Raw genomic sequence first — 22563 nt, 5'->3', positions numbered from 1 at the left:
ATCTGGAAAGTGTTTACACCCCCCCCCCCCCCCGGCCATAATCACAGGATTGACGCCTCAATGCATCCCCTCTCGTTTTATATTCAAGACCCTCGTCGTATGAAGTGACGAATGAAACTAAATGACTGTATTGACTTGAACACAGTGGAGAGTCCGGGACCAGAATAGTTATCGCCTGCACTGATCCAACTGTTTCACCTCACTGAGCACGGCCAACGAGATCGATCTGACCGGTGAACAACAGACTGTGTGTAAAATAAGATGTAATTTCTGCTGAGCTTCTGAACATGATATTGGGAACAATTGTGCCACAAATAAAAAGATTGACTCAGCAGACACGAGCCTGGCGACGAGAGAAGGTTCGAGAGGATAAAGGGCGAAGTGAACCGTGGAGAGGATTTCACCCGGCTGATAAAAAGGTCACGATGATCAGTGTGAAAGACGACCTGAACTGTATCCACTACAGATCAGATGAACACGCTTCTGGCTGGGATTTAAAGAATCTCATCACAAAACAGACGATGAAAACACAATCAACATGGAGGTAATAAATGATCAGAATCATTTGATGCTGAGATATATTTATTATTAATTAGATCATACATTTTTCATTCTTAAATATTTAGTGGGAAGTAACATCTCCCATGATTCATACATGAGTGCAGTGCTTATGTCATCATTCCCTCATTAAGTACCCGTAACACAATTTCTAGTACATGTTCTCTAAATACGATGATTAATGTGAGTTGATGTATAAAAGGATGTAAACTCAGAGTAAAAAAAGCTTGTTAGCGTGATAGTGTCCTTTGTCTGTGTCAGCTTAAAATCACAGACCGATGACTACACAATCATGAATTCATGAGGGGAATGTTTGTTTTTTTTAACTGAGACTTGAGTGATGATGGTATGACTGGTCCAGATTTGCAATGACTCAGTCGCTCATGAGTGCGATAGCGGTGACAGTAAGTGATGTCTGAGATCAGGTAAACTGACATTCACCAACATTTTGAGTCAAACTGACAAAACCTGCTGTCTGAGTCTGCAGGAGACCAACAGCGCTAAAAGATGGGTTCACGTTTGTAAATTGAAAGCGTTGTAGGTCGCTGATCGAAAAAGAGAGATATCATCCGGCGGTGATTACAAAGAAAGTGAGCTGAGCTAACTGAGCTGCAGTAACACAAAGATGGAGAACGGTATACGCTTAACTATACGAACTGTTAAAGCCTCAGAATGGTTTTGGCTCAACTTAGTGCATTTGTAAATTATTGCTTTGAAACAGACTTGAAAACATGTGAGCCTACACTTTATAATGCACGATAACTTTTTATGTTGAGGTTCAGGTGAAAATAACAATGAGCACATTTTCAACGAGTCATTCATTGAAAAACAGGCACTTGTGGTTTTTGTCAAGATGCACCAGATGACAGAAACGTTTCCTGACTATTTGGCTGGTAATATTGTCTCACTGTAGCCAGCCTTTCACCAAGGTTTATGTTTATGATGACCTGTTAGAGCTGTAATCATGTGTTTGGTCTCTTTCTCAAGACTTTCAGTGAAGTATAATTCAGTTACCTTTCATCAAACAAAATAAAGCAAAAAAAAGACAGTAAGACATGGATAAATGGATATAAAAATCTTGGACAGTATTTTTTCCTTCTTTCCTTTACAATAGAAATGACTTTGATTCCCTTTTGACTGTGCTGAGTGTTATCAAACGATCGTGTCATTTTATTCCTTCTTAACTGGGACTAATTGACAGTTCTAGTGGGCTTTAAACTGGCTACTCCTGCTCCTTGAGGACCCAGACCTCGTTCCTGCGGTTCATGAGTTTGAAGGGACTGTCGTACCCGGCTGCGTAGAACGGCTTGTCGACGTGTTGCACTCCGTCTCTCTGCAGGCTCTCCATTAGTTTCAGGAGCTCCTCACGCTTCAGATTCTCATTGGAAAAACCACCAAATGTCCTGGAAGAAGGAACAAGAGGATAGAAGACTAAGTTCTGCACATCAGGGAGTGTAAGTCCTCACTTTACCAACTCTTTTTTTGTTTTGTGGTGTGTGCAACCAGGTGGGAATATTTAGTAAAAACAAAAAAAGAACAAAAGCATAAATAATTGTGCCTTGGCTGTGCTCTACCTGACGTAAGCTGTGAACTCCTTCCTGTTCTCCAAAAACAGCTCCGGGTCGCTTGGCTCCGGCGGATTGTCCTGATGCTCCTCTGGGACGTAGAAGGACACAGTGAACCGAGACTCGCATGCCGGGCCGGCTCCAGGGTCCACGCGGCACGTCACAGGAGCCGTCATCTCCACTTTCACCTCTGAGGAAATAAAATCATTCATTTACAATAATATGAATGATTTCATAAACACAAACAGCACACACGTGACTGGTGTAAAACGTGAAAAGAAGATGAATTTAGCAAGAAAGGAGAAAGTGAGGTTGATGAATGGTCTGACACAAGAGATGCACAGATATTACATTTGCTAAACAAACCCTCAGTTGCCAGCTGGTGGATCTGAACTTCAGTAAATAATGAAAGCTGAGCAGATGCTAGACATAGAACTACAATGTGTGGCAGATGTAGAGCATTAAACAGCAGCTTTACACATCACACCCTCCTTACAATGCAGACCGCAGTAGTCAACATCACAAACAATATGCTGTATGCTCTCATACATAATGCGGGTGTAAACTGCTGAGTAAGACAAAAGCAGCAGTGCTGTTACAAACTGCTGAGCAAGAACTAAAGTGCACTTTTTTTTTATTGACTCTTGCCTTTATTCATTGACTCCCTTGTCTTCGCGCCAAAGTTATCGCGAGCTTCATTTTGCAACATTTTGACATTATTAACCTGACCGATTGATCACGTTTCATTTCATTTATTTATTCATAAGTTTGCGGCTTGTATCAAGTTTATTTACTGCACCATGAACACAAAATATTTCAGCACCTCGTTGACAAAGTGTCGATAAAATTAAGAATATTACAATCTTCACAGAAGAAAGTTATATCAGGTTTTCACCATACATACGCTACAGCCATGTGGCACTTTAGGAACAAACCGGATGAAACTCACTGTTGCGATTGTTGCCTTGAATGTAGCTGAAGAGCTTGCGGAAGCCAGTGTTCATGGCTGCATCCCACTGCATCCCACTCAGAGTGGTGCTCACCCAGTTAGTGGCATGGTAGGTGCGAATCTCATAGTCTCGGTCCTGCTAAAACATGCACACATGCACACGCTCAGTATAAATGAATTTGTTGATTATTTTATCAATTAACTGTTTACATAATTTTCTGTGACGTGATCAGGAATTGTTTCTATATTGCCAACGTGGTCGTCTTTACTTACATTACAAACTGAATTTGCGCGGCCCTTACAAAAAATCATGACTCCACAGTATTTAGGAAAGTCGTGTATTGTAATGGTTCTTACAGCAAATGGTGACACCACAGTGTTTACATGGGTCACACATCTCACAATATTAAGATATGGTCACAAACATTGTGAGGAGCGATACAATACTCCTTTTGGTTATCCCACCAGTATAACAACCTAACAGGTCACTGATTACGGTGAGTTCTACAAATGCCTTTTATGTTCGACACTCAGTCCAAACGACACTAAATTTAAAGTGAAGTACAATAAAGTAGAGCTGCAAAGTCTTAAAGTGAGGAAGCTGGAACCACCAAATGCTTTTAACGACAAAAACCCGTTGAAGAATGCTTCAGATCCCAGTGTCAAAGAGACTTTTAACAATTCAAAGCCCCATAATATTCCATTCATGATGATGTAAAAGAGATCCGCACATTCGAGGGGGTGGAATTGTTAAAAGTCAGAGTTATACAGTGTAAACAAATGAAATGAACTCACTTCTGTCAGTCAAATGGCACTGTGACAAACAGAACAACCAACATCAGGCCAAAGGTTTACTGTCCTTTTATACCAGCTATAATCTGGAAGACATCTACCTTTTTGTCCCCTTCTGTGTATTTGGGGTTCTGCCGTCCAGATGAGAACAGAGCTTGTCCCAAGGTTTTCATCATGACTGGGGTGAAGTATGATCCAAAATGTCTGTTTAAAGAAAAATATCAACAACATTTTGGACGTTTTCCAACCAATACTCAGTATGAATCGTAAGGCAGTATAAAACCAAATAACGGTTATATATATATATATATATAACCTGCTAGTCATGAGACTAGTTATGTATTCTTGCATCTTTGTTTGCATAAAACAGCAGAAATACAGGTATTATTATTTACTTATTATTACCTGAGGTAATAATTCAGAATCGGCTCTGTCATTCTTCAACACTTTTGATGAAACAATGCAATCGCCTTTTAAAGTGTAAAACCACCGAATACAGACAGAAGGAAATACATAGTTAAAGTTACCTGTCAAGTCACGCTGGTGCAAGCCTGCCGTTAATGTGTGGAGCACGAGTGTGTGTTTGTTTTCATACGATCGCTTCGCGTTACATACACCGGAAATACGATGGGCTGAGCGAGTACAACTTCACAATAAGAGCGCAGATATTTAACGTCAACGGTCACTGAGGGAGAAAAGTTCAATTTGGCCACAATTTCAAATTAGTTTGGGTGTGTTCTAGTTCCCCAGGAGTCGCTACAAAATGGTGCAGGAAATCAGCGATTGGAACAGAAGTTAAACCAAAACCAGAAAACAACTTGTTTTATTGTGTTTTATTGTTGTATCCCGAGTGGTGACAAAGGACAACATGTTCTAAAGAGCTGCCCGCTGCCGCCTGACTGTATTTCAGTTTGTTAGTGTTCTGCCTGGCTGGACTCTGCTCATCGTGACCTACATGCGCTTGTGTACCACATCACAGGTTAACAGTGTGTAGTGTATTACACTGAATATTTGACTCATTGAAAGTACCGAAAGCATTTGCAATATGGACAGAACTATGGATATTTTTGACAAACTACACTATGACTTGTTGTGAATTATTATACGATGACTTTTTAAGTCATTCTACACTTACATACTATATTATGCCTTTTTAATGACTTGTTTGTCTGATATCCTTGTTCATATTTGGAAACTACTTGAACATTACTTTGGGAATTTGAACCACTGAAAAACACTATAAAATAGGTCCTATATTATTATGTAATCTTGTGGCCCACATGGTGCATTGGTTTGTGCCAGCATGGTGTATTTTAGTAAATAAAGTATTCATCTAATTACTAGTACCTGACATACAGATATCCGGGGGTAGTATTCCAGTGTAGGAGAACAGTTTCATCACTCAGATTAAAGTCTAAATCAAATTGAACCAGGCAGTTGAAAGGTATTTCTGGGAAGAACATCTCCCATTTATTTACTACATGATAATTATTTACATCATAAGGATTGATAGCAAACTTTCCAAGAAAAAAATAAGTACTTTGCAGCATGTAAGAAAAACACAGTCCAGATGATATGAGGCACAATCACATAGAGGAGTAAAAACAACCTAAAACCTAGCAGGACACCTTCAGACACACACCCACACACACACACACCCACACACACATGTGATAGATAATGAGCGGAGAAACAAATGATACATCAGTAACTGATATGAACGTTGAAGCGATGCTGGGGAAAAGTCAGAACATGAATAACGTGTTTGTTGTATTTAGGCTTCAGCACAGTTTCACAGGAGCACCGGCGAGTTGTGAGACACGGAGCAAACGCATCCTGGTCTTTGTGGAGATGAGCAGCTGTAGAGCAAAGCAAGCGAGACTGCGTTGACAGATATGGATGCATAGTTTTAAGATTTGCCACTCCATCTAGCATTGTCCAAATTGCTGACTTGACGTAGACGCACGCAGACATGCGTGGAACTGTACAGGGGACATGCACTCCAACGAAGAGACGATGGCAGCAGCTTTTTGTCGCCGTATTGTTCTGAGGCGAGTTCATTACAATCCTTAGAGCCACGGAGGGCAGTGGGAAAAAAAAGCAGAACGACAAAGTGGTTTATCAAAATGTCCGTCGCTTACACAAGAGTACAAATGTCACCACTGGAAAGAGCAGCAAACACGTTATCCCTTGAGCGCCACAAGTCCAGTGACAACCTGGCAATAATTTCTTTAAGCGACATAACATAGAGGAACAAGAAGGCCGCGGTTATGAAACAGATTACTAATTGATATTTAAGTGGCCAAACAGGGATTAATAAAAGCTGCACTTTTATGACAGTCATGATCTATGTATTGGTAGCTATATTTATTAGGCAGTATTTTATGAATCCCTCTTTTACTAAATATCAATTAATGCACTGGATGATAACCTTTTCTGAGTCTCTAAATCCTCCACGATTTAGTGCACGAGGTTGTAGCTGATGGAAGCTCTGGGGCTCTGGGGCTCTGGGAGCATTTCAGTGCTGGTAGTTCTGGTGGACGAAGGACAAAACATCGCCTTTGGACAGTTTCTCCGTGTCCATCCGTGTCTGAGAATCATGAACGATCACCCCGTCCACCCAGGCCCAGAAGAGCCGCTCGGAGTGGCAAACACTGAGGACGGAGACAAAGAACGGATACATTTCAGCCATAATATCATCAAAGCTGCTTCGATTCAATTGATTTCATCAGAAATGAATCAATTCAATATGCAGAGAAGACGCTACATACTTGAAGGGGGCGGCAGCGTTGGGTGGCATGTCATAGGTGGAGTCCTTGGTGGTCTTATTGTAGAAGAACTTCTTCTTGGAGTTTTTACTGTAGGCCATCGTCCACGGCTCTGAGGGATGGAGAGGGAGGAGACGGAGACATTTCTAATTGAAACGTGAGTCATTTACGTGCTTTGACATGGTTAAAACAAATTCCAAGTTGAAAGAAAATGTAAGTGCCGCTCATTGACGAACAAATACGCACCGTTGACGGTCTTAATGATGTAGAGGCCGGTGGGGAGGAAGTGTCGGTCATCTCTGCCGGTGTAGGACAGACGTGGGGCTCCTCCGGAACTCTTTGTCACCTTCATCTCTAGCCTGGAAGAGGAACAGAAGAACAAACAGTAGAAAATCAAACATGAAGCAAATGATTGTTTAAAACGTGGCCTGTTGTTTTATAGATGATGTCGCCTCTTGGTTGTCTTTTCATACCTGACAAAGATTTTCTCCATTTCTTCCAACCTGTAGACCTCCTTCACTCTGTTTGGGAAAAGACAGAAGTTATATTGAAGATCTCCTCCAGACATTAAAAGCAACATTCAAAGTGGTTGAAGTCATTCAAAGGAATACCTGATCGGGTTCATGTCTGTTCTGCTGGGTTTGGCTACCGCCTTCACAAACTTCTCAGCCATCTGGATCCTGGACATTCAACGGGCATTATTTACTGAAACCGGTATTAAAAGTACATTGTATTGCAACACACGCCAATATATTTATAAATATCTGCGTATTTATGCTTTACAGTGAGGTGATTTTGCAGTAAATGAATAAAAGCTGAGGAATCAGTGATTACGGTGACGTTGTCCTACCGCTGGTTGAAGTGCTGCTCTCTTACATCAGTGCCATTCAGTATTAGTGCGTCCATTACGTGAACCGCGTTGATTCTGCGCTGAGCTTTGCCCTGAGGACCAAATAAACTGTATTTATTCATGTAAAAGCATAACCACGCACGGCAAAAAAAACTAGCTGATTCAGGCGTATTTCTAGCAGGAGAGAATGATCAAAAAAGAAAGCGCGACACACAACAAAAGTACACGTCGTCTCATGAGAATGATTATCATTTCAGAATGAAAAGAAATGGAGCCACGCTTAAAGTTATTGGCTCACTCATTTCATCCGTTTCCCTCCTCTCACCTCGCCTTTCAGCTCTTGGACAATCTCCACACTTAGAAGTGTGTCTCTTGGCAGCTCCAGCTTGAAATACTCCAGTTTCCTCCAGCGCAAAGGCATCTTCCCATCCCATAAGTATATCTGAGACTTCTGCCAAGCCAAGGAGGAAGGGAGAGAACCGATGGAAGACATGAAAACAGCTTCAATCACAGGCTACCATCTAAATAAATAATAAATAAAAAACCATTAGGGGTGAATAGACTGAGGAAATCGAGAGAACATAGCTGGATTTTGGGTGTCTCATTACTGTGTGTGATAATGCATACAGGATAGGAGCGTCTATTTAATTCCAAATATGGAAAATCTTGAAAAAAAAGAGGATTGTGCAAGTTGTGTGCAAAGTTCAAGACCTTCATTTGGTGTGTTGTGCCTCTTACGGACTCACCCCCATCGCTAGAAGGAAGAGCTGCTCTCCACCTCCCACAATGCACCTGTGGTCCATGATGTGACGCAACTTCTCGAGTGTAGTGGAGTTGAGAGTGGTGAGCTTGTACTGGAACGAGTCCATATCTGAGTTCTGAAGTGGTAAAGTGGAAAGACAGATATGGAGACACAGTTAACTCTTCAAGTGTTTCCCATTACTGGAATTTAAGAAGACAGAAATACATAACACATGTTTTAAAAATCACTCAAATGTACCGTTAAGGATTGTGTTTTTTTATTTTATTTTCATTGATTAACAAATGGAATTCTTTGACAGCACAGATGTATTAGAATTGTATTATTCCCAGCAACGTTTCTTAAACCTCAGATTTATCAACTAACCTTCATCAGTTCGTAGAATTTGGACTTTGGGTCTGAGGAAGCAGGAGTGACTCTGGCCTTGTCTGGGACCTGGGAATAAACATACAGTGTATAACAACAGAGAATAAAACTGCTTCATCCAGTAAACTCTATTCTTTCTATTCAGTACATGTATCACAGTTTCTCCACTCACCCCCCACAGCTTCAGACACTCCTTTCTAATAGCTGCTTGCTTCGTCTCTGAAAGGGTTCTAGGAGAAACAACCGTCACTCAGTCAGTTGCATACATAAACACCATCACTCGCGGCTCTACTGCAATAGAGATCTATGCACATGAGCAATTAAAGAAAGAGGTTACTCACGGCTCTACGACAAAGGCGTGGATCTTAGCCAAGGCCTTGATCTGGACTACACAGAGGCTGCGGCAGTCAGAGGTAATTACATTTCTTTTAGTCACTCAGTTTGCAATATTATGACTATGACTGAATGAATATTGTGTGTCTTTACCTTTCATTGGAGTTGACCATGTACTGGTAGAAGTCGGTGTCTTCCTTGATGATGCTCAGAGGCACCACCTCCATAACGTCGCCGTCCGTGTCCTTCAGCTGGTTCAGTTTCAGGTTGATTCTGAACATGTACTCCTTGACGGCTTCTGAGCCGGGCTTCAGACCGCGACACACTACGTACCTGCGGGTGTGAGCGGGAAGAGTTTAGCGGATGCAAGCATTTACTCTGTTCTTACGTCTAAATCCAGAATTGGATGACTTACACTCATTGAAACGCTGCACAGTCAACTTTCCTGCCTAAACCTAAAAGTGAAGAAGCCAAATCTGAGAGCAAATATAAAAGTTTCTGCTACTTAAACTGATCTATTACCCGTTTCAGGCTTTGATTCGTCTTTAATTGGCTAAATTCAGACACTTGTTTTAAAAAAGGTGCCAGTTATCCAAAGCTTAAAAACACATTTGGGCCCAGACGAGATGATTTATGTCAGAGAACATGCAGATTACGCATGTTACAAAATGTTCTTACTGCAGTATATATATCCACTTAAAATACAATAATAGCCCGACATAAGGAACCGAATCCAGACCGATCTTCTTGCACATACTGCAGGCATTCACACACAGACTCAGCCCCACCTCTCAGAGTTGGCCGGCCTGCTGGTGACGGGCTTGAAGAGACAGATCCTGTCGAAGCAGAGGTAGAGCAGGTAGACCAAACCCACGCTGAACGGAGTGAAGAGGTCAAAGGTCTTACAGACAAAGTTACCACCTTGAGGAGACAAACAGGCACGGTCAACTACCAAAAGGGGAAATGTGCCACCTCTAACGCGGAAGTCCAATCAGTGTTAATGGTAATTGTAGTCGATGAAAGCAATAAATTCCTCAGTGCATGAAATAGTGACAGTTATTCCTGCATCCAGCACTGTCATTTGACGAGACAGCGACGTAGCTGCAGGCCAGGAAGAACGACAGGATATTTCAGCTTGGATCTCTAATCTCCACCTTTAGAAATTGTTAAATTAAAAATGTCTCCACCTCTGCGTAGCCAGCAGGCGTGCTCCAGATGCCGCCAACAAATAGAACTTCCCTGTTCTCTTCGCTTGTACTTCAAACTAGCTACGTTTCCAACCGCAAAAATGGCATCCATTGGTGTGAGTGCAGAGGATGTTGTGGACGAGGATACATTTCACCGCGTTTTGGATATTATCCGTATTTATTTAATCCCGATTATACGTCCAAAGAAATGCAGCGGGGAGAGGCCGAGGCCGCGACTGCATTAGCTGTGCAAGAGGATATGGCCGGCAGGGAGCCTCCGGGCTCCAGAAGATTGCGTGCAATGCATCCTGGTACATGTAGGCACTGCCGGCACGGCTTTGCAAGGAGGAGAACTCGGCTCTCTTGGTCAGTATAGCATTGCACTGAGGAATGGATTACTTCAATTGACCAATTTAACCGACAACAATGTTTGGACATCCACATAAAAGATGGACGTGTGCACACAAATAATGAAATGAGTACCATAACATGATGAAGATATGATGAAGATATATCGCCGTTTTTTAGGAAATTTAGAAACACCAGATGTCCAGTTTAAAATATGAGCCATAGATGAACAGGTGACTCATCCATTCATGCACATGCACACACTTACCTGTTCTGAGTGAAGAAAGGGCCATGAGCAGCTGACAGAGCAGCAGCTGTTTGGACAGGATCTCCTGCAGGTTTTCCTGGCCTTCCACAGAAAAGCCCTAACAAAGAAAGTCATCAAACCAAAAGGGATCAAATTACAAAAAAAAAAAAAACTTTAGATGCCTTGATGCAGAGCAATGGCTACAAATATATCCCACAGTTACAAACATGTGAAATAGTCTCACCCCATCTGCCATGAGGACGTGCAGCCCTCTTCTTTCTGTACTCTCCAGGACAAAGTTTCGGAAGGCCGTAATGTTTTCTGGCCGAGTGATGTCTCCATCCCCGTCCACCCCTCCCTCACCTGGGGACGGACAAAAAGGGGTCAGTCTTTCACTGAATCATTCACCAACCGAGACGTGACCAGTTTCTCTTCTCCTGCACTGGACGTACCGTAGTAAGGCTCAAACAGCTCACTCGGCGCCGCAAAGAAATCTTCCAGTTTGAAGTCACAGGGTCCTTTCAGCGTCATGCCGAACCCCTTGGCGTGCCAGCGCCTCCTCCACAGTATGTACTCCGAGAAGCCTCCGGGCCCCGCGCACACGTCTCCGAAGTACAGCAGTTCCCCGTCGCGGTCCTTCGTCAGAGGTCTCTGCGTAATGAAAGGGGTTTGTCTCACCATCTGTTCATAATGAACAAAAGTTCAGCGCGACACATATCAGCCGCTAACTTTAAACCAACTCACCCCTTGTGAGTCCTTTGGGTTGGTGAACATTTGGTCGAAGCAATGGTCGATGTTGGACATTTTCATTGCTGCTCTGAATACAGAAAGAACACAACACAGCGTGTCATGGTGTTTAAAGGGTTGACACGCGACAGGGCGCTCTACAACACTGTCGTTAACTATCTAAAGACTGACCTGTTGAGGAAAATACCTCCTCTGATCGTCTCGTAAGGGTTGGAGCGTGTCCGTGCTCTCCTCATCTCCTCGCCCTCCAGGTTATCAAATACTGACTGAACATCAAGCAGACACAGCGGTTCACGCAAAGCACGGACCATCGACATCCTCACTCGGCACAATGCGGTGACAGACAAGGAGAACAAAGGGGATGCCAGTCGTTTAAAAAAAGCATCTTTGAACGCATCTCTGTGTGTATTATGCAGATTCGTGTGCAGACAGCATATTGACCATCTTTCTGTGCCTTGAGGAGTTATTATCTGCGCATCATTTAAGCAATTGAAGCATTTAACCCAACACATGAACCGTTCACACGAAATGAAGTAGCTTCATGTGTAAAATAAAAAAGGGAGTAAAATGAAGGAGAAGTTATAACTCACCTTGCACCGTAGTAGAGTGTGTAGAAGGTCTTCAGTGCAAAACTCTGTCTCATCCTCAATCTTAAGTTTTCTCTGTAAGCAGTCAAAATAAGACTTCAAAAACTAAATGTGTACGTTTGAGGCAAACCAGTGTGCCGGGGTGAACATGGTGTGTGGTAACTTTTCTACGTGAGTCTCTTGAGTGTTTGTATTCACCCCTCCTAGTTTCATCCAGTCCCTCAGCTCAACTGCATCTGGCGTCTCTGTGGTGCATTCTGGGAACCAGTCTACCTTCTGCACGGCACAGGGCTGGACAGACCAACAGAAAAAAAGAGGCAAACAAAGGGGGGGGGGGGCAATAGAGATGAGAAACAGATAGTGTGGACAAAAATTGGTCTCAGTGTTCTCTCTACTCATTCTCAAACTCTCCCTGACTTAAAGTTTGCATGATTGAAGATTAGGTTTCTTGCTTCTAAGAGCTTCCATAAAAGAGATTTTATCTCCCAATCTCGTCGACATTTTGTATTTTTAACCGAATGCTGGCTCTCAGCCTCTGACTCAGCAACACTTATTGTTGACTGTAGCTTGTTGTGTCCTGCTAGGAATGTACCCGAGAACGTGGGGTGACCAGCAACCATCTTTTCTAGCTCGTTCATCTGCACTGAAAGCATTTTTGGAGATCTTTCAACCTTTGAATATTTAGCCGTTGTTAACAGAACTCACAACACATTCTTGCACGAACCAAACATTTACTCCGAAAGCACAATTCCAACTTTTTATCTGAATTTTCTGAATAACTGTCACTTGCTCTTGTCACTTGAGTCGCTGGGCGATTTTAACTTGTATAAATGACTCATCAGACTCTAGAGCAGTGGAATGTATGGACCGTGTTACTAGTCTAGACTTTATACAAGATGTGAAACACAGTGGACCGTCTTATAACAAAGGGTGTTCATTCTACAGGTCCCAGTTTCTGATCACTCCTGGGTCGTTTTTAACATTTTTAGGAAGTACAAATGTGCACTTTCAGTTGCTAGGACAACATATTTCTCTCACCTGATTATCATTAACAAAAATAATCAACGGTTATTGTGTGGGGAACTCTTTAAATAGAGACTGAAAACCTGCCTTTATTCACTTTACTACAGCCCGTCCTAAAACGTAGTCGCGTCGATCACCCTTTTAACATCTTTTAACATCTTTTATGTGGTTGTTTTTATTCAGTATATTACTTATTTGCTTTTTTGTGTTATGTTCCTTGTATTCATCACACACCTACCCCTGAATTACATCACCATTAATGCCAATGTTTTTATTGTGTATAGTAATTATTTGATGTGCTTGTTGTGTGCTTTGTTCTATGTATTCTTTTTATAGGAAAGTGCATTTGGACCATGCTGAATGGTGATTCTGCACTTTTAATAAAACCGATCAGATTGATTTCACAGTTTAATGATAAATATTTCACATCAGTTACAGAAAACATCACATGCTTATTATTTGCTTCTGTGTACCTCTGGTTCATCGCGCCAGTCCACATTGAGCTCCCCCTGAAAGCCCTGCAGTGTGAGACCGAGACCCCTTCTCCCTCGCTGGTTAGAGGCCGCCACAATCTCTTTGCGTCCCTGGCCAAACTTCCCCAGACCTTCACCCTCACGAAAGCCCATCTTGGCCTAAATGTACAAAATGTAGGAGAGATAAAGGGAGTTAAGAAAAGACAATGGAAAACTCAGTTTGTTCTGAATACTAAATAAACTAAAAATGTCCGAATCTAAGAAGCTTATATGTACAAATCAATATACACTCTGAGTTAAATACCGAGCGTTATTTAGGGTTTCAATGTATTACCATGAGTTTCTGTGACACATTGTTGTACATAGAGAAATCGGAGGCATGTGTGGGGTCAGGGTCTTGGGGGTCAGGGTCTTGGAGGTCAGGGTCTTGGGGGTCAGGGTCTTGGTCATCAAAGGATGATATGGAGGGCATGGAAAATCCTGGTCTCTGATCCTCCTGGTCACTGAGGGAATCATTTTGGCTGGAGTCTAGAAAGGAAAAGAACAGACAGACACACAGGTATAAGCCATTCAAATAGACAGCAGCAGGCAGAGACACCAACTTAAAGAAACTAAATATTTTTGCTGAACTGCGTTCTAAAATGAGACACAACCACAGCCTCATGGTCTCCTCTGGGATTTGACCATACTAAGGACTAAATCGTTTTTTGAGGTTGCAAATCATAGCTCTGCTGACAGAACTCGGGTTAATATATCTACCGGTACCTTGTCTGGATAATTGCGACTCTTCATCTGAGCTGCTGTCATCACGAGGCCTCTTCGTCCCCTTCAGTGCTGTCGACGCTTCTTCAGCTCTTCTCTTCATTATGGCTAAAACAGAGCAGAATAGACAATAAGAATCAGATACTCTGTATGATGGATGAGGTGCATATATATATATATTTAAACATGAAATGAAACAGAGCAGCAGAAGCTCACTCCATGTACACGTCAAGAAAACAACAAAGGCGGACTAAAACACAACAGCAAGTGTGACAATAACGTAAATAATGTATCCAGCCAAAAGCATTGTGACACAGTGCCGAAGCTTAAACAATTATTCAATTCACTGATTAATGGATACCGCATGCATTTGACATTTACTGAACAAACAAATAACATGTTTTAAGTATGAAAACAAATGTTTAGTTGGAGCTGTAATGTCTGCCTGGTGCACGGTTAGCAATGCATATGCACTGAGTTGCATACTTTCTTACGTATGAATGCCCATCATACAGTATTTAAGTATGTATGAAAAAATACAGGAAACACTGATCATCAGTCATGTCAACAGTGACCACCACAACACTGGATCATGCCACCAACTGTCTGCTCTGAACTCATGTTTGGTTTAAATTGAGTAGAACTTGTTTTGTTCTTTGCTGCTGGGTTTGAAAAAAGGAATTTGAGGAAATCATGAGGAATCACAAGGCACGCACAATCCAAACCATGTATGTTAAGGTGTTTGGTGATATCAGATGTAACGTAGGTAAAAGCAGCACTTCCATCGAACATGTATTTTATCAACAAGTCTCGCTTGGTTATCTTGGGACGTCTAGCTCCAGTTAGCGCCTTCCGTGTACTAACGTTACATTCCCGAAAAGGCGTCAACTGTGGCTAGTCCACGTTACATACAACACAAGCGATGCCTTGATCCTCCACGTTGCCAGAACTTGACAATTATAATGTTACTATCTGAGAATAAATGTCCTGCCAATACGAAGTTACCTCTGTTGTTATGTTGTAGTTAGCAGCAGTCAGCTATCAAAGTTTGTTAAAGTCGGCCCATGCCTCTCTCCAACATGTACTATTGCAGGAAAACAACACAGCTAAAGTAAACAGACTTGTCTGGTTGGTGTCAGTGTGGGTGTTCTCGGTGTTTTCTGTGAAACGAAACTGCGCAGCTGTAGCAGCTTTAACGTTAGCTGTTAGCTAGCTAAATTAGCCAGCTAGTTTCTAGCAGCTCAAACGAAAAACTCACTTCTGTGGCCACACAGCAGCGACAAAACGTTAGTTCCGCATGTATGTCGAGCTTTCCCCGTTGGATTTGTATTTGCATGGACACTTTTGTTATAAATACACGGTTTTTTGAAGTTTAAACATTAGCCCGCGTTCTGCTTTTACAGATTTCAGGGGTCCTTCCTTTTTTGATTACACGCAGTGATGACGCGCATGATGTACCGTCTGTCTAAACAAGTGCCTGTGTGTTTTTGTTGTTATTACTTTATTTGTTTTATTTATTAAATTCATGAAATACAATTTGTGACCGTCGCTTTTATTACTTGTTGTATATAATTGTATTTAATGTAACATACAAAGATAATTTCTTTATATTGTTGATTAAATGCCGAAATAAAGAGGAAATGTGTATGAAAGAGCACTAACTTCATGGTTGATCTTAGTGATATGACACTGTTGCACACAAGTGACTACAAAAATGATGTTGACTACTTGCACAATAACACGCAGGGCCTCCACTGTTTGTCACAGGTTGGGACCCCAGGGGCTTCTCTAGTTGAGTAGTATTTAATCCGATTTTTTTTTTTGTTGGTTAAAAATAAGAGAAAAGGATTTCATTCAAAAATCATTTTTTCCTGTGTAAACATTTTTATGCAGTCCCCAAAAAGTTGTAAAAGATAACCCCGCCTACTGAAAGTTTAGATTGAATTTGCCTGTCATCACAGTTAAACTGGCCTGGATAAGTAAGCTACCAAGTACCAAGTGAAAATGGCAACCTCACTTTTTTGTGGATGCAGACAGTTTTATTGTGCCTCAAACATTTCATAAAACATGATTTGCATTGTTTTGTGTGCGTGTGATTAAGTGATTAGATATTCCTTTAATCAGTCTCACGTGTCTGTTACATTGGGCTAATCTGTTCTGGGCATGAGAGCTAAGGGATCCTGAACTCCCCTTAAAAACAATTGTTTGGCTATTTCCAGGAGTACTTTCTGTGAGAAAGAAAGGCACTGACACAGATGTCAGCATAACCTGTATGGCTCCAGACTGTCTGCACAGTGAGTGAAAATCATGTTTTGCCCACAGGCTAAATTAATCATATTTTCAGTGTATTTACAAAATGTGAGCGCTGAGCCAGGTACAGTAGATCCTATGGGATTATTAAGTTTCAAGCTCTTCCTTTTGTGATGTAGCTTGAAGCAACCTGTCAGTGCATTGCATGCCTTCATTGACGAGTCTGTGAAATCCTTCTTAGAAGAAACAGCGTCACTACCCTGAATTCGTGAGACAACTAGAGGAAGCACTCAAGCTTCCTGCTGGAAATTTCATCTATAATCTATTTTAAAAGGCGGGGGACGGACTTCTTCAGGACCCTGGCAGTGGGTTAATTAACACATATTAACCATTCCTTTTTAATTGTGGCAGAAATGATGTCGACAAAGCTCACATCTATTCATTCTGCTTCACCTCTTAGGAAAGTGATTACTTTGCTTCATTGTTTTGAGATTATTCAACATTGTGCTGTAAAGATTTTGAACTTTAGAATATACCTTTTGGTAAATAGTTTATTAATTGAAATGCTTGTTCAATTAAAATGAGCTCTGACAGAATGCATATTTAGTGTTTGTTTTTGCCTTTTGACACACTTTCATTTGTTTCAATGTGATTTTGCCTTTTAATTGGCTTCTTAAACTGCCTCTCAGTGACAAATTCACTCAAAGACACACACAAACACAATCCAACACCATGTGACCCGCTTACGCAATGAAACCAAGGCTTTATATGCCACCTGTAGGGACTGGTCTCCCTTGTGGGAGATTATCACAGTGCAGGTATCTGAGAAAGGGAGCGAGGAGTGTGTTTCCACACACAGGGGAGATCTGTTGCCACACTCGGCCTGGTGGAGAAGACCGAGGAGAGAGACACAGAGGGCTTCAAAGTGATAAAGTTGCTCAGCAGACAGTCCTGAGGGCTGGTTGCAGACGGGTCTCTTGTGGTCTCTGCTGTGAAGCGCTGGAAAGAACAACAACAATGTTTTTCCGCATCCCTCGACTGACCCCTGGATATATAAGATACCTCCAGGTGCGTAACATGCTTTTAGGGCAGTTTTTTTTGCTTTAGATAGATTAATGATTAGTCTTGGACATCTGCAGTAGTGTAAGAGTGGAGCAAATTGCATTAGAGCCTCTAACAACAAACGACTGTTTCGATCTAGAGCCTGCACATTTCCCCTTCTACACTGCTTCAGTAAAACCTTGGTGTTGCATTGATTGTAAAGAAAACAAACTCAAGATTTCTCTTAAAGCTGCCTTTATTCATTAAGATTAACTGTTAAACCATCTTATTCATACCTGAAGAAAAGGTCAACGTAAATAGAAAAGACATTTGTACTGAATGGTCCCTTCACATGCTCTGAGAGCTCATTTTGAACTGATGTGACTGACTCATCATTGTACACACAGTACCCATTTGTGTGTGTGCCGTGACAGGATTTAGAATAGAGGATTGCAGCAGCCTGTCTTTAAATGGATTTAAATCAGAGATGCCTTAGCTCCTCGGGTTCAGCTAAATGCCCTCTAATTGGATCTCCAGAGGAATAGCATGAGACCCATGTTCCCTATCGAGCTGGTGGGTATTTCAGAGACCTGCAACTGGATTTAGGAACCTACAGTGTGGCTTGTGCTTGTTTTAAAAATGGACTGTGTCAAACCTCATTATCTGTGTCTCAGCTCATCAGAGTTCATGTCAGATTATTCTCACTCACTATGAAATAGGTCAGGATTACACAAATTACTATTATGCCACTTGAACCTGTTGTGTACTTTTATAACTGAGAAGATACAACTCTGTCCCTGTCCTGTGAAGATTGTGTATCTGAAAAATGTCTGAACTGTTAACTATGACAAACATCCATATGTTCAGCTTTGTAACAATGCATTTCAGATAATTCTGTAATCTGTTAACAAACATTTAACTCCTTAAAATGTATCTGAAAAATATTAAAAAAGTACTAAATTTGGAGACCCACTGCTTTCACTGGACAGCGACTAACATAACGGTGATGAGCTAAGAAAATAACTGAATCTATATCTGACTTTAGGAAATGTCTTGGATTGGCTCCAAACCTGGACAGGACTGACACTGACATGAGATTGATTATGTATTGAAACTTAATCAAATGGAGACTCTAGGGCGGCTTTTCCCTGATGGTAAGTCTATCGCTGGGATGAGGCAGGTGTGCGACCAGGGTCACCTCTTTAAGGACTCTACCGCTGCCAAATCCAGGAGGAACGCTGCTGCCTTGGTCGTCATCATCCCAGGCGATGATCGTGCGCCAGTCATGTCGTGGCTACATGGGTGGTGACCCCTGCTCTCTCTTTCAGACTCAGGCAGCTCAGACTGTGCTGCAGAGCCGTCCTCTGATGCCGCGCATGGCCATGCTGCTGGGTTTCATGGGGATCGGCATGTCCGGCTACAGCTCCCGCCAACTCACACTGAACTACAAGCCGTCGAGCCACCTCTTTAGATAAGCCGGATGGAGGACGGGGCATATACACACACACACACACACACTCACACACACCTTTTGCTTAAAGTTTGACATTTTGGGAAACATGCTTATTCAGATTTCTTGGCTCTGCGACAACCAGCGGAAACTCTTGGAAGTTAGCGGTTGTGGTAAAGAAATAGTCGCCACTTAACTCCCGGTAAAACAGCGAATTGTTGTTTTTACACATTCATTTTTGTCCAGAGTTATCAAAAAGAAAATAGCGTGTTAATTATTGAGCTAAGAGGTGCGGGTAGATGGATTTTATTACCATTTGACGGAGCCAATCTAGCCCCTTCTTTGTGTTTCAAGTCTTTATGCCAAGCTAATCAGCTGCTGGAGCTTTATTTATCAGTCTCATCAAGAAAGCAAATGAGCATATATCCCAAAATGTCAAATTATTAACGAAACATGAAAAGACCAATAATATTGAAGGAGGCGATGCTACCAGTTTTTATATTTCTGTTCTTAGCTTTTTTTCTGTGCATTATTGCTGATAATCCCCTCAGCGTGGTTCAAATTCAGTGTCATCCTGGTTCTGGATTTCATTGTGATTTTGTTGTGCTTTTTTTGGCTGTGTATCTTTTGTGCACAATGTTTTGTAACGGAATAGATATGACTTTGACAGCATATGAATGTATCACCGACGTTATAATGTGATTGTGAAGATGACTGTGTGTTCTACAAAAGAGAGGTTATCTCTATAGTTTGAATATATAAGAAAAGATGAGCATGTTAACAGGTTGCAAGGTGTTTGTGTATATTTAACGTATGCAGATTTTCAGGATTTTGTGCTGTGAATTAATAACAGGTCAATTTGATCTTTTGCATTTCTTGTGCGTTATCTAGGGAGTTAAACTTGTGCCGAATGGCGATCAGATCGAGCATTATACATTTTGAATGAAGTATTTTATTTCTTGATTTGTCTTAACACATAAACTAGTTTTCCGTGTTTATTCTTTAGATTTGCCTTCGTGATGTAAAGCATTGCAAATTCAAAAGAAAGCACCTTTGAACTTGCATAATTTTGTCTGATTTAATCACTCTGTATGCAAGAATAAATCACAAGATTGTAAACAACTTGGCAGATTGGTTTGTGTCTCCTGTGACTTTCTGAAGAACACTGTGAAGACAAAAGAAGAATACTTCCTCCATGCTCTAGATGTCAGCATAGATTTTCAGCCATTTGCTCACACTGAGGCAACAAGCCTGTGAGCTTTAGTCATTCTCCGCTAGGGTGTCCAAATGGGCGTAATGTAGAGTATGTGACTGATGGACATAAGCCGAATGACCCCGACGCAAGCAGTGGCATTTGATTAGAGAACTAAATATTTTCTAAAACAAGTCGTATTTCATAAAACTCCACTGCAAACCTGCTAAGTCTGCAACAATCACTTCAACACTGATGTACAAAGCAACATTTTGGTAAACTTTATGCATCAACATTGCTTTAGTGATCGCTTTTGTCACTCTACGCCTGGAGATCGATAAGCAGTTAGCTGCACGCAAGTCAAGCGCAAGGCTAAGACGCAGAGGTCTGACCCAGTTATAGATCTAAGCTGCTTTGGAAACAAGCCCAAATCAGTGGGAGCCAGTCAGGGTTACAGTTGTGCCGCTCTGGTTTGAACGGGAGCTCAGGGTTTAAGGGTTTAGCTTTTCAGACAAAATGTGTGGAAATATACTGGGGGCTCCAAACACCGACTGTGATTAACATGGGTTTGACCACTAGTTGGCAACATTACAAACATCCCAGTGGTTGCCTTCAGTGCAGGGAAACACACTTGTTTGTCTGGGTTTTTATCATCAGGTTTCCAGCCTAAGGGAGGAAAGGAGTCAGGAGTCAGAGACAGACACAATTTCTCACTCTCCAGCACTCTCCAAGTTCATAATGCACACACACACACACACACACACACACACACACACACACACACACAGAGGTCCATTGTGTATTTGTTTCAGTGACTTCTCCTCAGGAAGCTCTTGTTACCGTCTCTTACTGCCAACAACAAAGAGCTGAATGTCTTTGCTACCAAAGAGATGGATGAGAACGAGTGAGGGACATATCCACAAGGTCTTTTAAACATTTAGAAGCTGTGCGTGTATGTCCATATGTATAAGTGTGTTCATGTAGTGTATGACTTCCTGGAGTTACCAGTGTTATGTCTCTTCGATTATTATCTTACGCTATTATACCTGCATCGAATGAGTGCAAATACCAATAGTAGAATGCTATATGATATACAGCTGCACCTGTGTTAGAGCTGCCTCAGGTGAATCAGAAATCAATGTGGACGAAATGCATTTTCAACCCTTCACACTATCCTCTGCAGGCATGTTGTGGAAAGTAAAGAAAATGACAACAAGTCCATTGCACACAGCTGCACAGACAAAGTCAAAAGGTGGCAGACCAGCTGCAGGCCATGTCAACACAGAAAAACAAGCATTGTGCCCATGTGTCAGTGAGCACTTTGTTATTGGCAGTGGAGTCACAAATTCGAGCCCAAATAGTATCGAGTAAACACCTCAGTGAAGTGTCCTCGAGCAAGACACTAAATCCCTATCTGCTCTTGACCTTCAACCTCTTTATAAGAATTCTCCCAGGGGTCATACAATATGTGAGTTTACAGCAAAAGTTATTACTCCAACACAAATGTAGGATTTCATTCAACAATAACACAACAGCTTTAATATGTTTCGTGTATTTCATTTCAAGTCCTTCATGATGAAGCACAATTCCTTTTTCAGCTTGGTGGATTTATCTGTTGCTGTGTGTGTAGGTGTGTGTGTGTGTGTACTCGGTGACGCAGCACATTTTTTCCTCCCTTTAAATGGCTCTTCTTAAGCAGCGGAAAGGCTTAGCCTTGTTTAAATTAGTTCTCTTCCTTGAGCTCATGAAAACACCTCTCGTGTTCTTTTTTCTTCTGTCCCCTCCCGTGCTGTCATGCACACACAAAGACAAAACAAACACACATATTAGCAGATACATGCATGTAACCCAAAGGTATAAAACACTTACCAATGCTATTAGCTACTGTAAGCAATGTGTGATTAGTTGTGCAATGTGTTCTTGGTTTATTTACAGGCTGAGAGGAAACAGCAGCTGTGTGGGTGCGTGATGTTACCTGGCAGCTTGTTACCAAACACAAGGAGGTACGTATTCCTCGACACATCCAATCTATTTTAGGTCTGCTGTGACTGATGAGGCGTGACTGAAAGGACCTTGTTGTAAATGTTAAGGAGCCATTTACAAGTCTTTGATGAAGCTTTTTTCTTTATACGTCCTCTTCCAAGTCTAAAACTGGAGTTGCAGTCCTTAAAAACACCCACAACTTTGTCCACAGATGTATAAAAAGACACACAACTCTTAAGCTCAATTGCCTGAGGGACCAATGGAAATAAGCTGTGTGTATTCAAAATTCAACGTCAGTAAAAGAGGACATACTTTCCTAGAGTTTCTGTGCT

General features: G+C 41.7%; 2 protein-coding genes across 4 annotated transcripts; both read right to left on the bottom strand.

Annotated features, from left to right (window-relative positions):
- Nucleotides 1-631: 631 nt before the first annotated feature.
- Nucleotides 632-4455, bottom strand: hebp2 (heme binding protein 2). The gene is made up of 5 exons (XM_079290518.1): nucleotides 4392-4455; nucleotides 3966-4068; nucleotides 3073-3211; nucleotides 2133-2313; nucleotides 632-1961 (listed from the first exon to the last, which is right to left on the bottom strand). Exons 2-5 carry the CDS (start codon nucleotides 4038-4040, stop codon nucleotides 1781-1783), a joined length of 576 nt encoding a protein of 191 aa, XP_079146644.1. The 5' UTR covers nucleotides 4041-4068; nucleotides 4392-4455; the 3' UTR covers nucleotides 632-1780.
- Nucleotides 4456-5320: 865 nt separating this feature from the next.
- cmtr1 (cap methyltransferase 1) lies at nucleotides 5321-15727 on the bottom strand. 3 transcript variants are annotated; one of them, XR_013772897.1, is made up of 25 exons: nucleotides 15574-15727; nucleotides 14319-14423; nucleotides 13888-14081; nucleotides 13554-13712; nucleotides 12256-12348; nucleotides 12061-12132; nucleotides 11642-11736; nucleotides 11468-11540; nucleotides 11176-11374; nucleotides 10968-11086; nucleotides 10745-10841; nucleotides 9730-9862; nucleotides 9095-9274; nucleotides 8950-9006; nucleotides 8781-8838; nucleotides 8609-8677; nucleotides 8229-8360; nucleotides 7808-7933; nucleotides 7483-7574; nucleotides 7244-7312; nucleotides 7106-7153; nucleotides 6879-6991; nucleotides 6636-6744; nucleotides 6296-6518; nucleotides 5321-5932 (listed from the first exon to the last, which is right to left on the bottom strand). XR_013772897.1 is itself a non-coding variant. In XM_079291513.1 (24 exons), exons 2-24 carry the CDS (start codon nucleotides 14416-14418, stop codon nucleotides 6383-6385), a joined length of 2523 nt encoding a protein of 840 aa, XP_079147639.1. In that variant the 5' UTR covers nucleotides 14419-14423; nucleotides 15574-15727; the 3' UTR covers nucleotides 5321-6382. The 3 variants fall into 3 exon arrangements, 2 of the variants coding, with proteins under 2 accessions (XP_079147639.1, XP_079147640.1); XM_079291513.1 differs by having other exon boundaries at nucleotides 5321-6518; XM_079291514.1 differs by lacking the exon at nucleotides 15574-15727 and adding an exon at nucleotides 15321-15446 and having other exon boundaries at nucleotides 5321-6518.
- Between the last annotated feature and the right edge of the window lie 6836 nt (nucleotides 15728-22563).

Source organism: Melanostigma gelatinosum (assembly GCF_949748355.1).
Source record: "Melanostigma gelatinosum genome assembly, chromosome: 19".
In the NCBI taxonomy this organism is placed as follows: Eukaryota; Metazoa; Chordata; class Actinopteri; order Perciformes; family Zoarcidae; genus Melanostigma; species Melanostigma gelatinosum.
Note: the sequence above shows the minus strand (reverse complement) of the source record. Positions and strands in the feature narration are given on the sequence as shown.

What these genes read in the sequence shown, in the direction of transcription:
- hebp2 (XM_079290518.1), bottom strand. Translation starts at nt 4,040, where the DNA reads ATGATGAAAACCTTGGGACAAGCTCTGTTCTCATCTGGACGGCAGAAC. An exon ending in ACACAGAAGGGGACAAAAAG is followed by an intron (nt 3,212 to 3,965) that starts GTAGATGTCTTC and finishes TGCATGTTTTAG; the next exon opens with CAGGACCGAGACTATGAGAT. An exon ending in TCAAGGCAACAATCGCAACA is followed by an intron (nt 2,314 to 3,072) that starts GTGAGTTTCATC and finishes TTATTTCCTCAG; the next exon opens with AGGTGAAAGTGGAGATGACG.
- cmtr1 (XM_079291513.1), bottom strand. Translation starts at nt 14,418, where the DNA reads ATGAAGAGAAGAGCTGAAGAAGCGTCGACAGCACTGAAGGGGACGAAG. An exon ending in ACGTCCTCATGGCAGATGGG is followed by an intron (nt 10,842 to 10,967) that starts GTGAGACTATTT and finishes TTTCTTTGTTAG; the next exon opens with GGCTTTTCTGTGGAAGGCCA. An exon ending in AATTCTACGAACTGATGAAG is followed by an intron (nt 8,361 to 8,608) that starts GTTAGTTGATAA and finishes TTACCACTTCAG; the next exon opens with AACTCAGATATGGACTCGTT.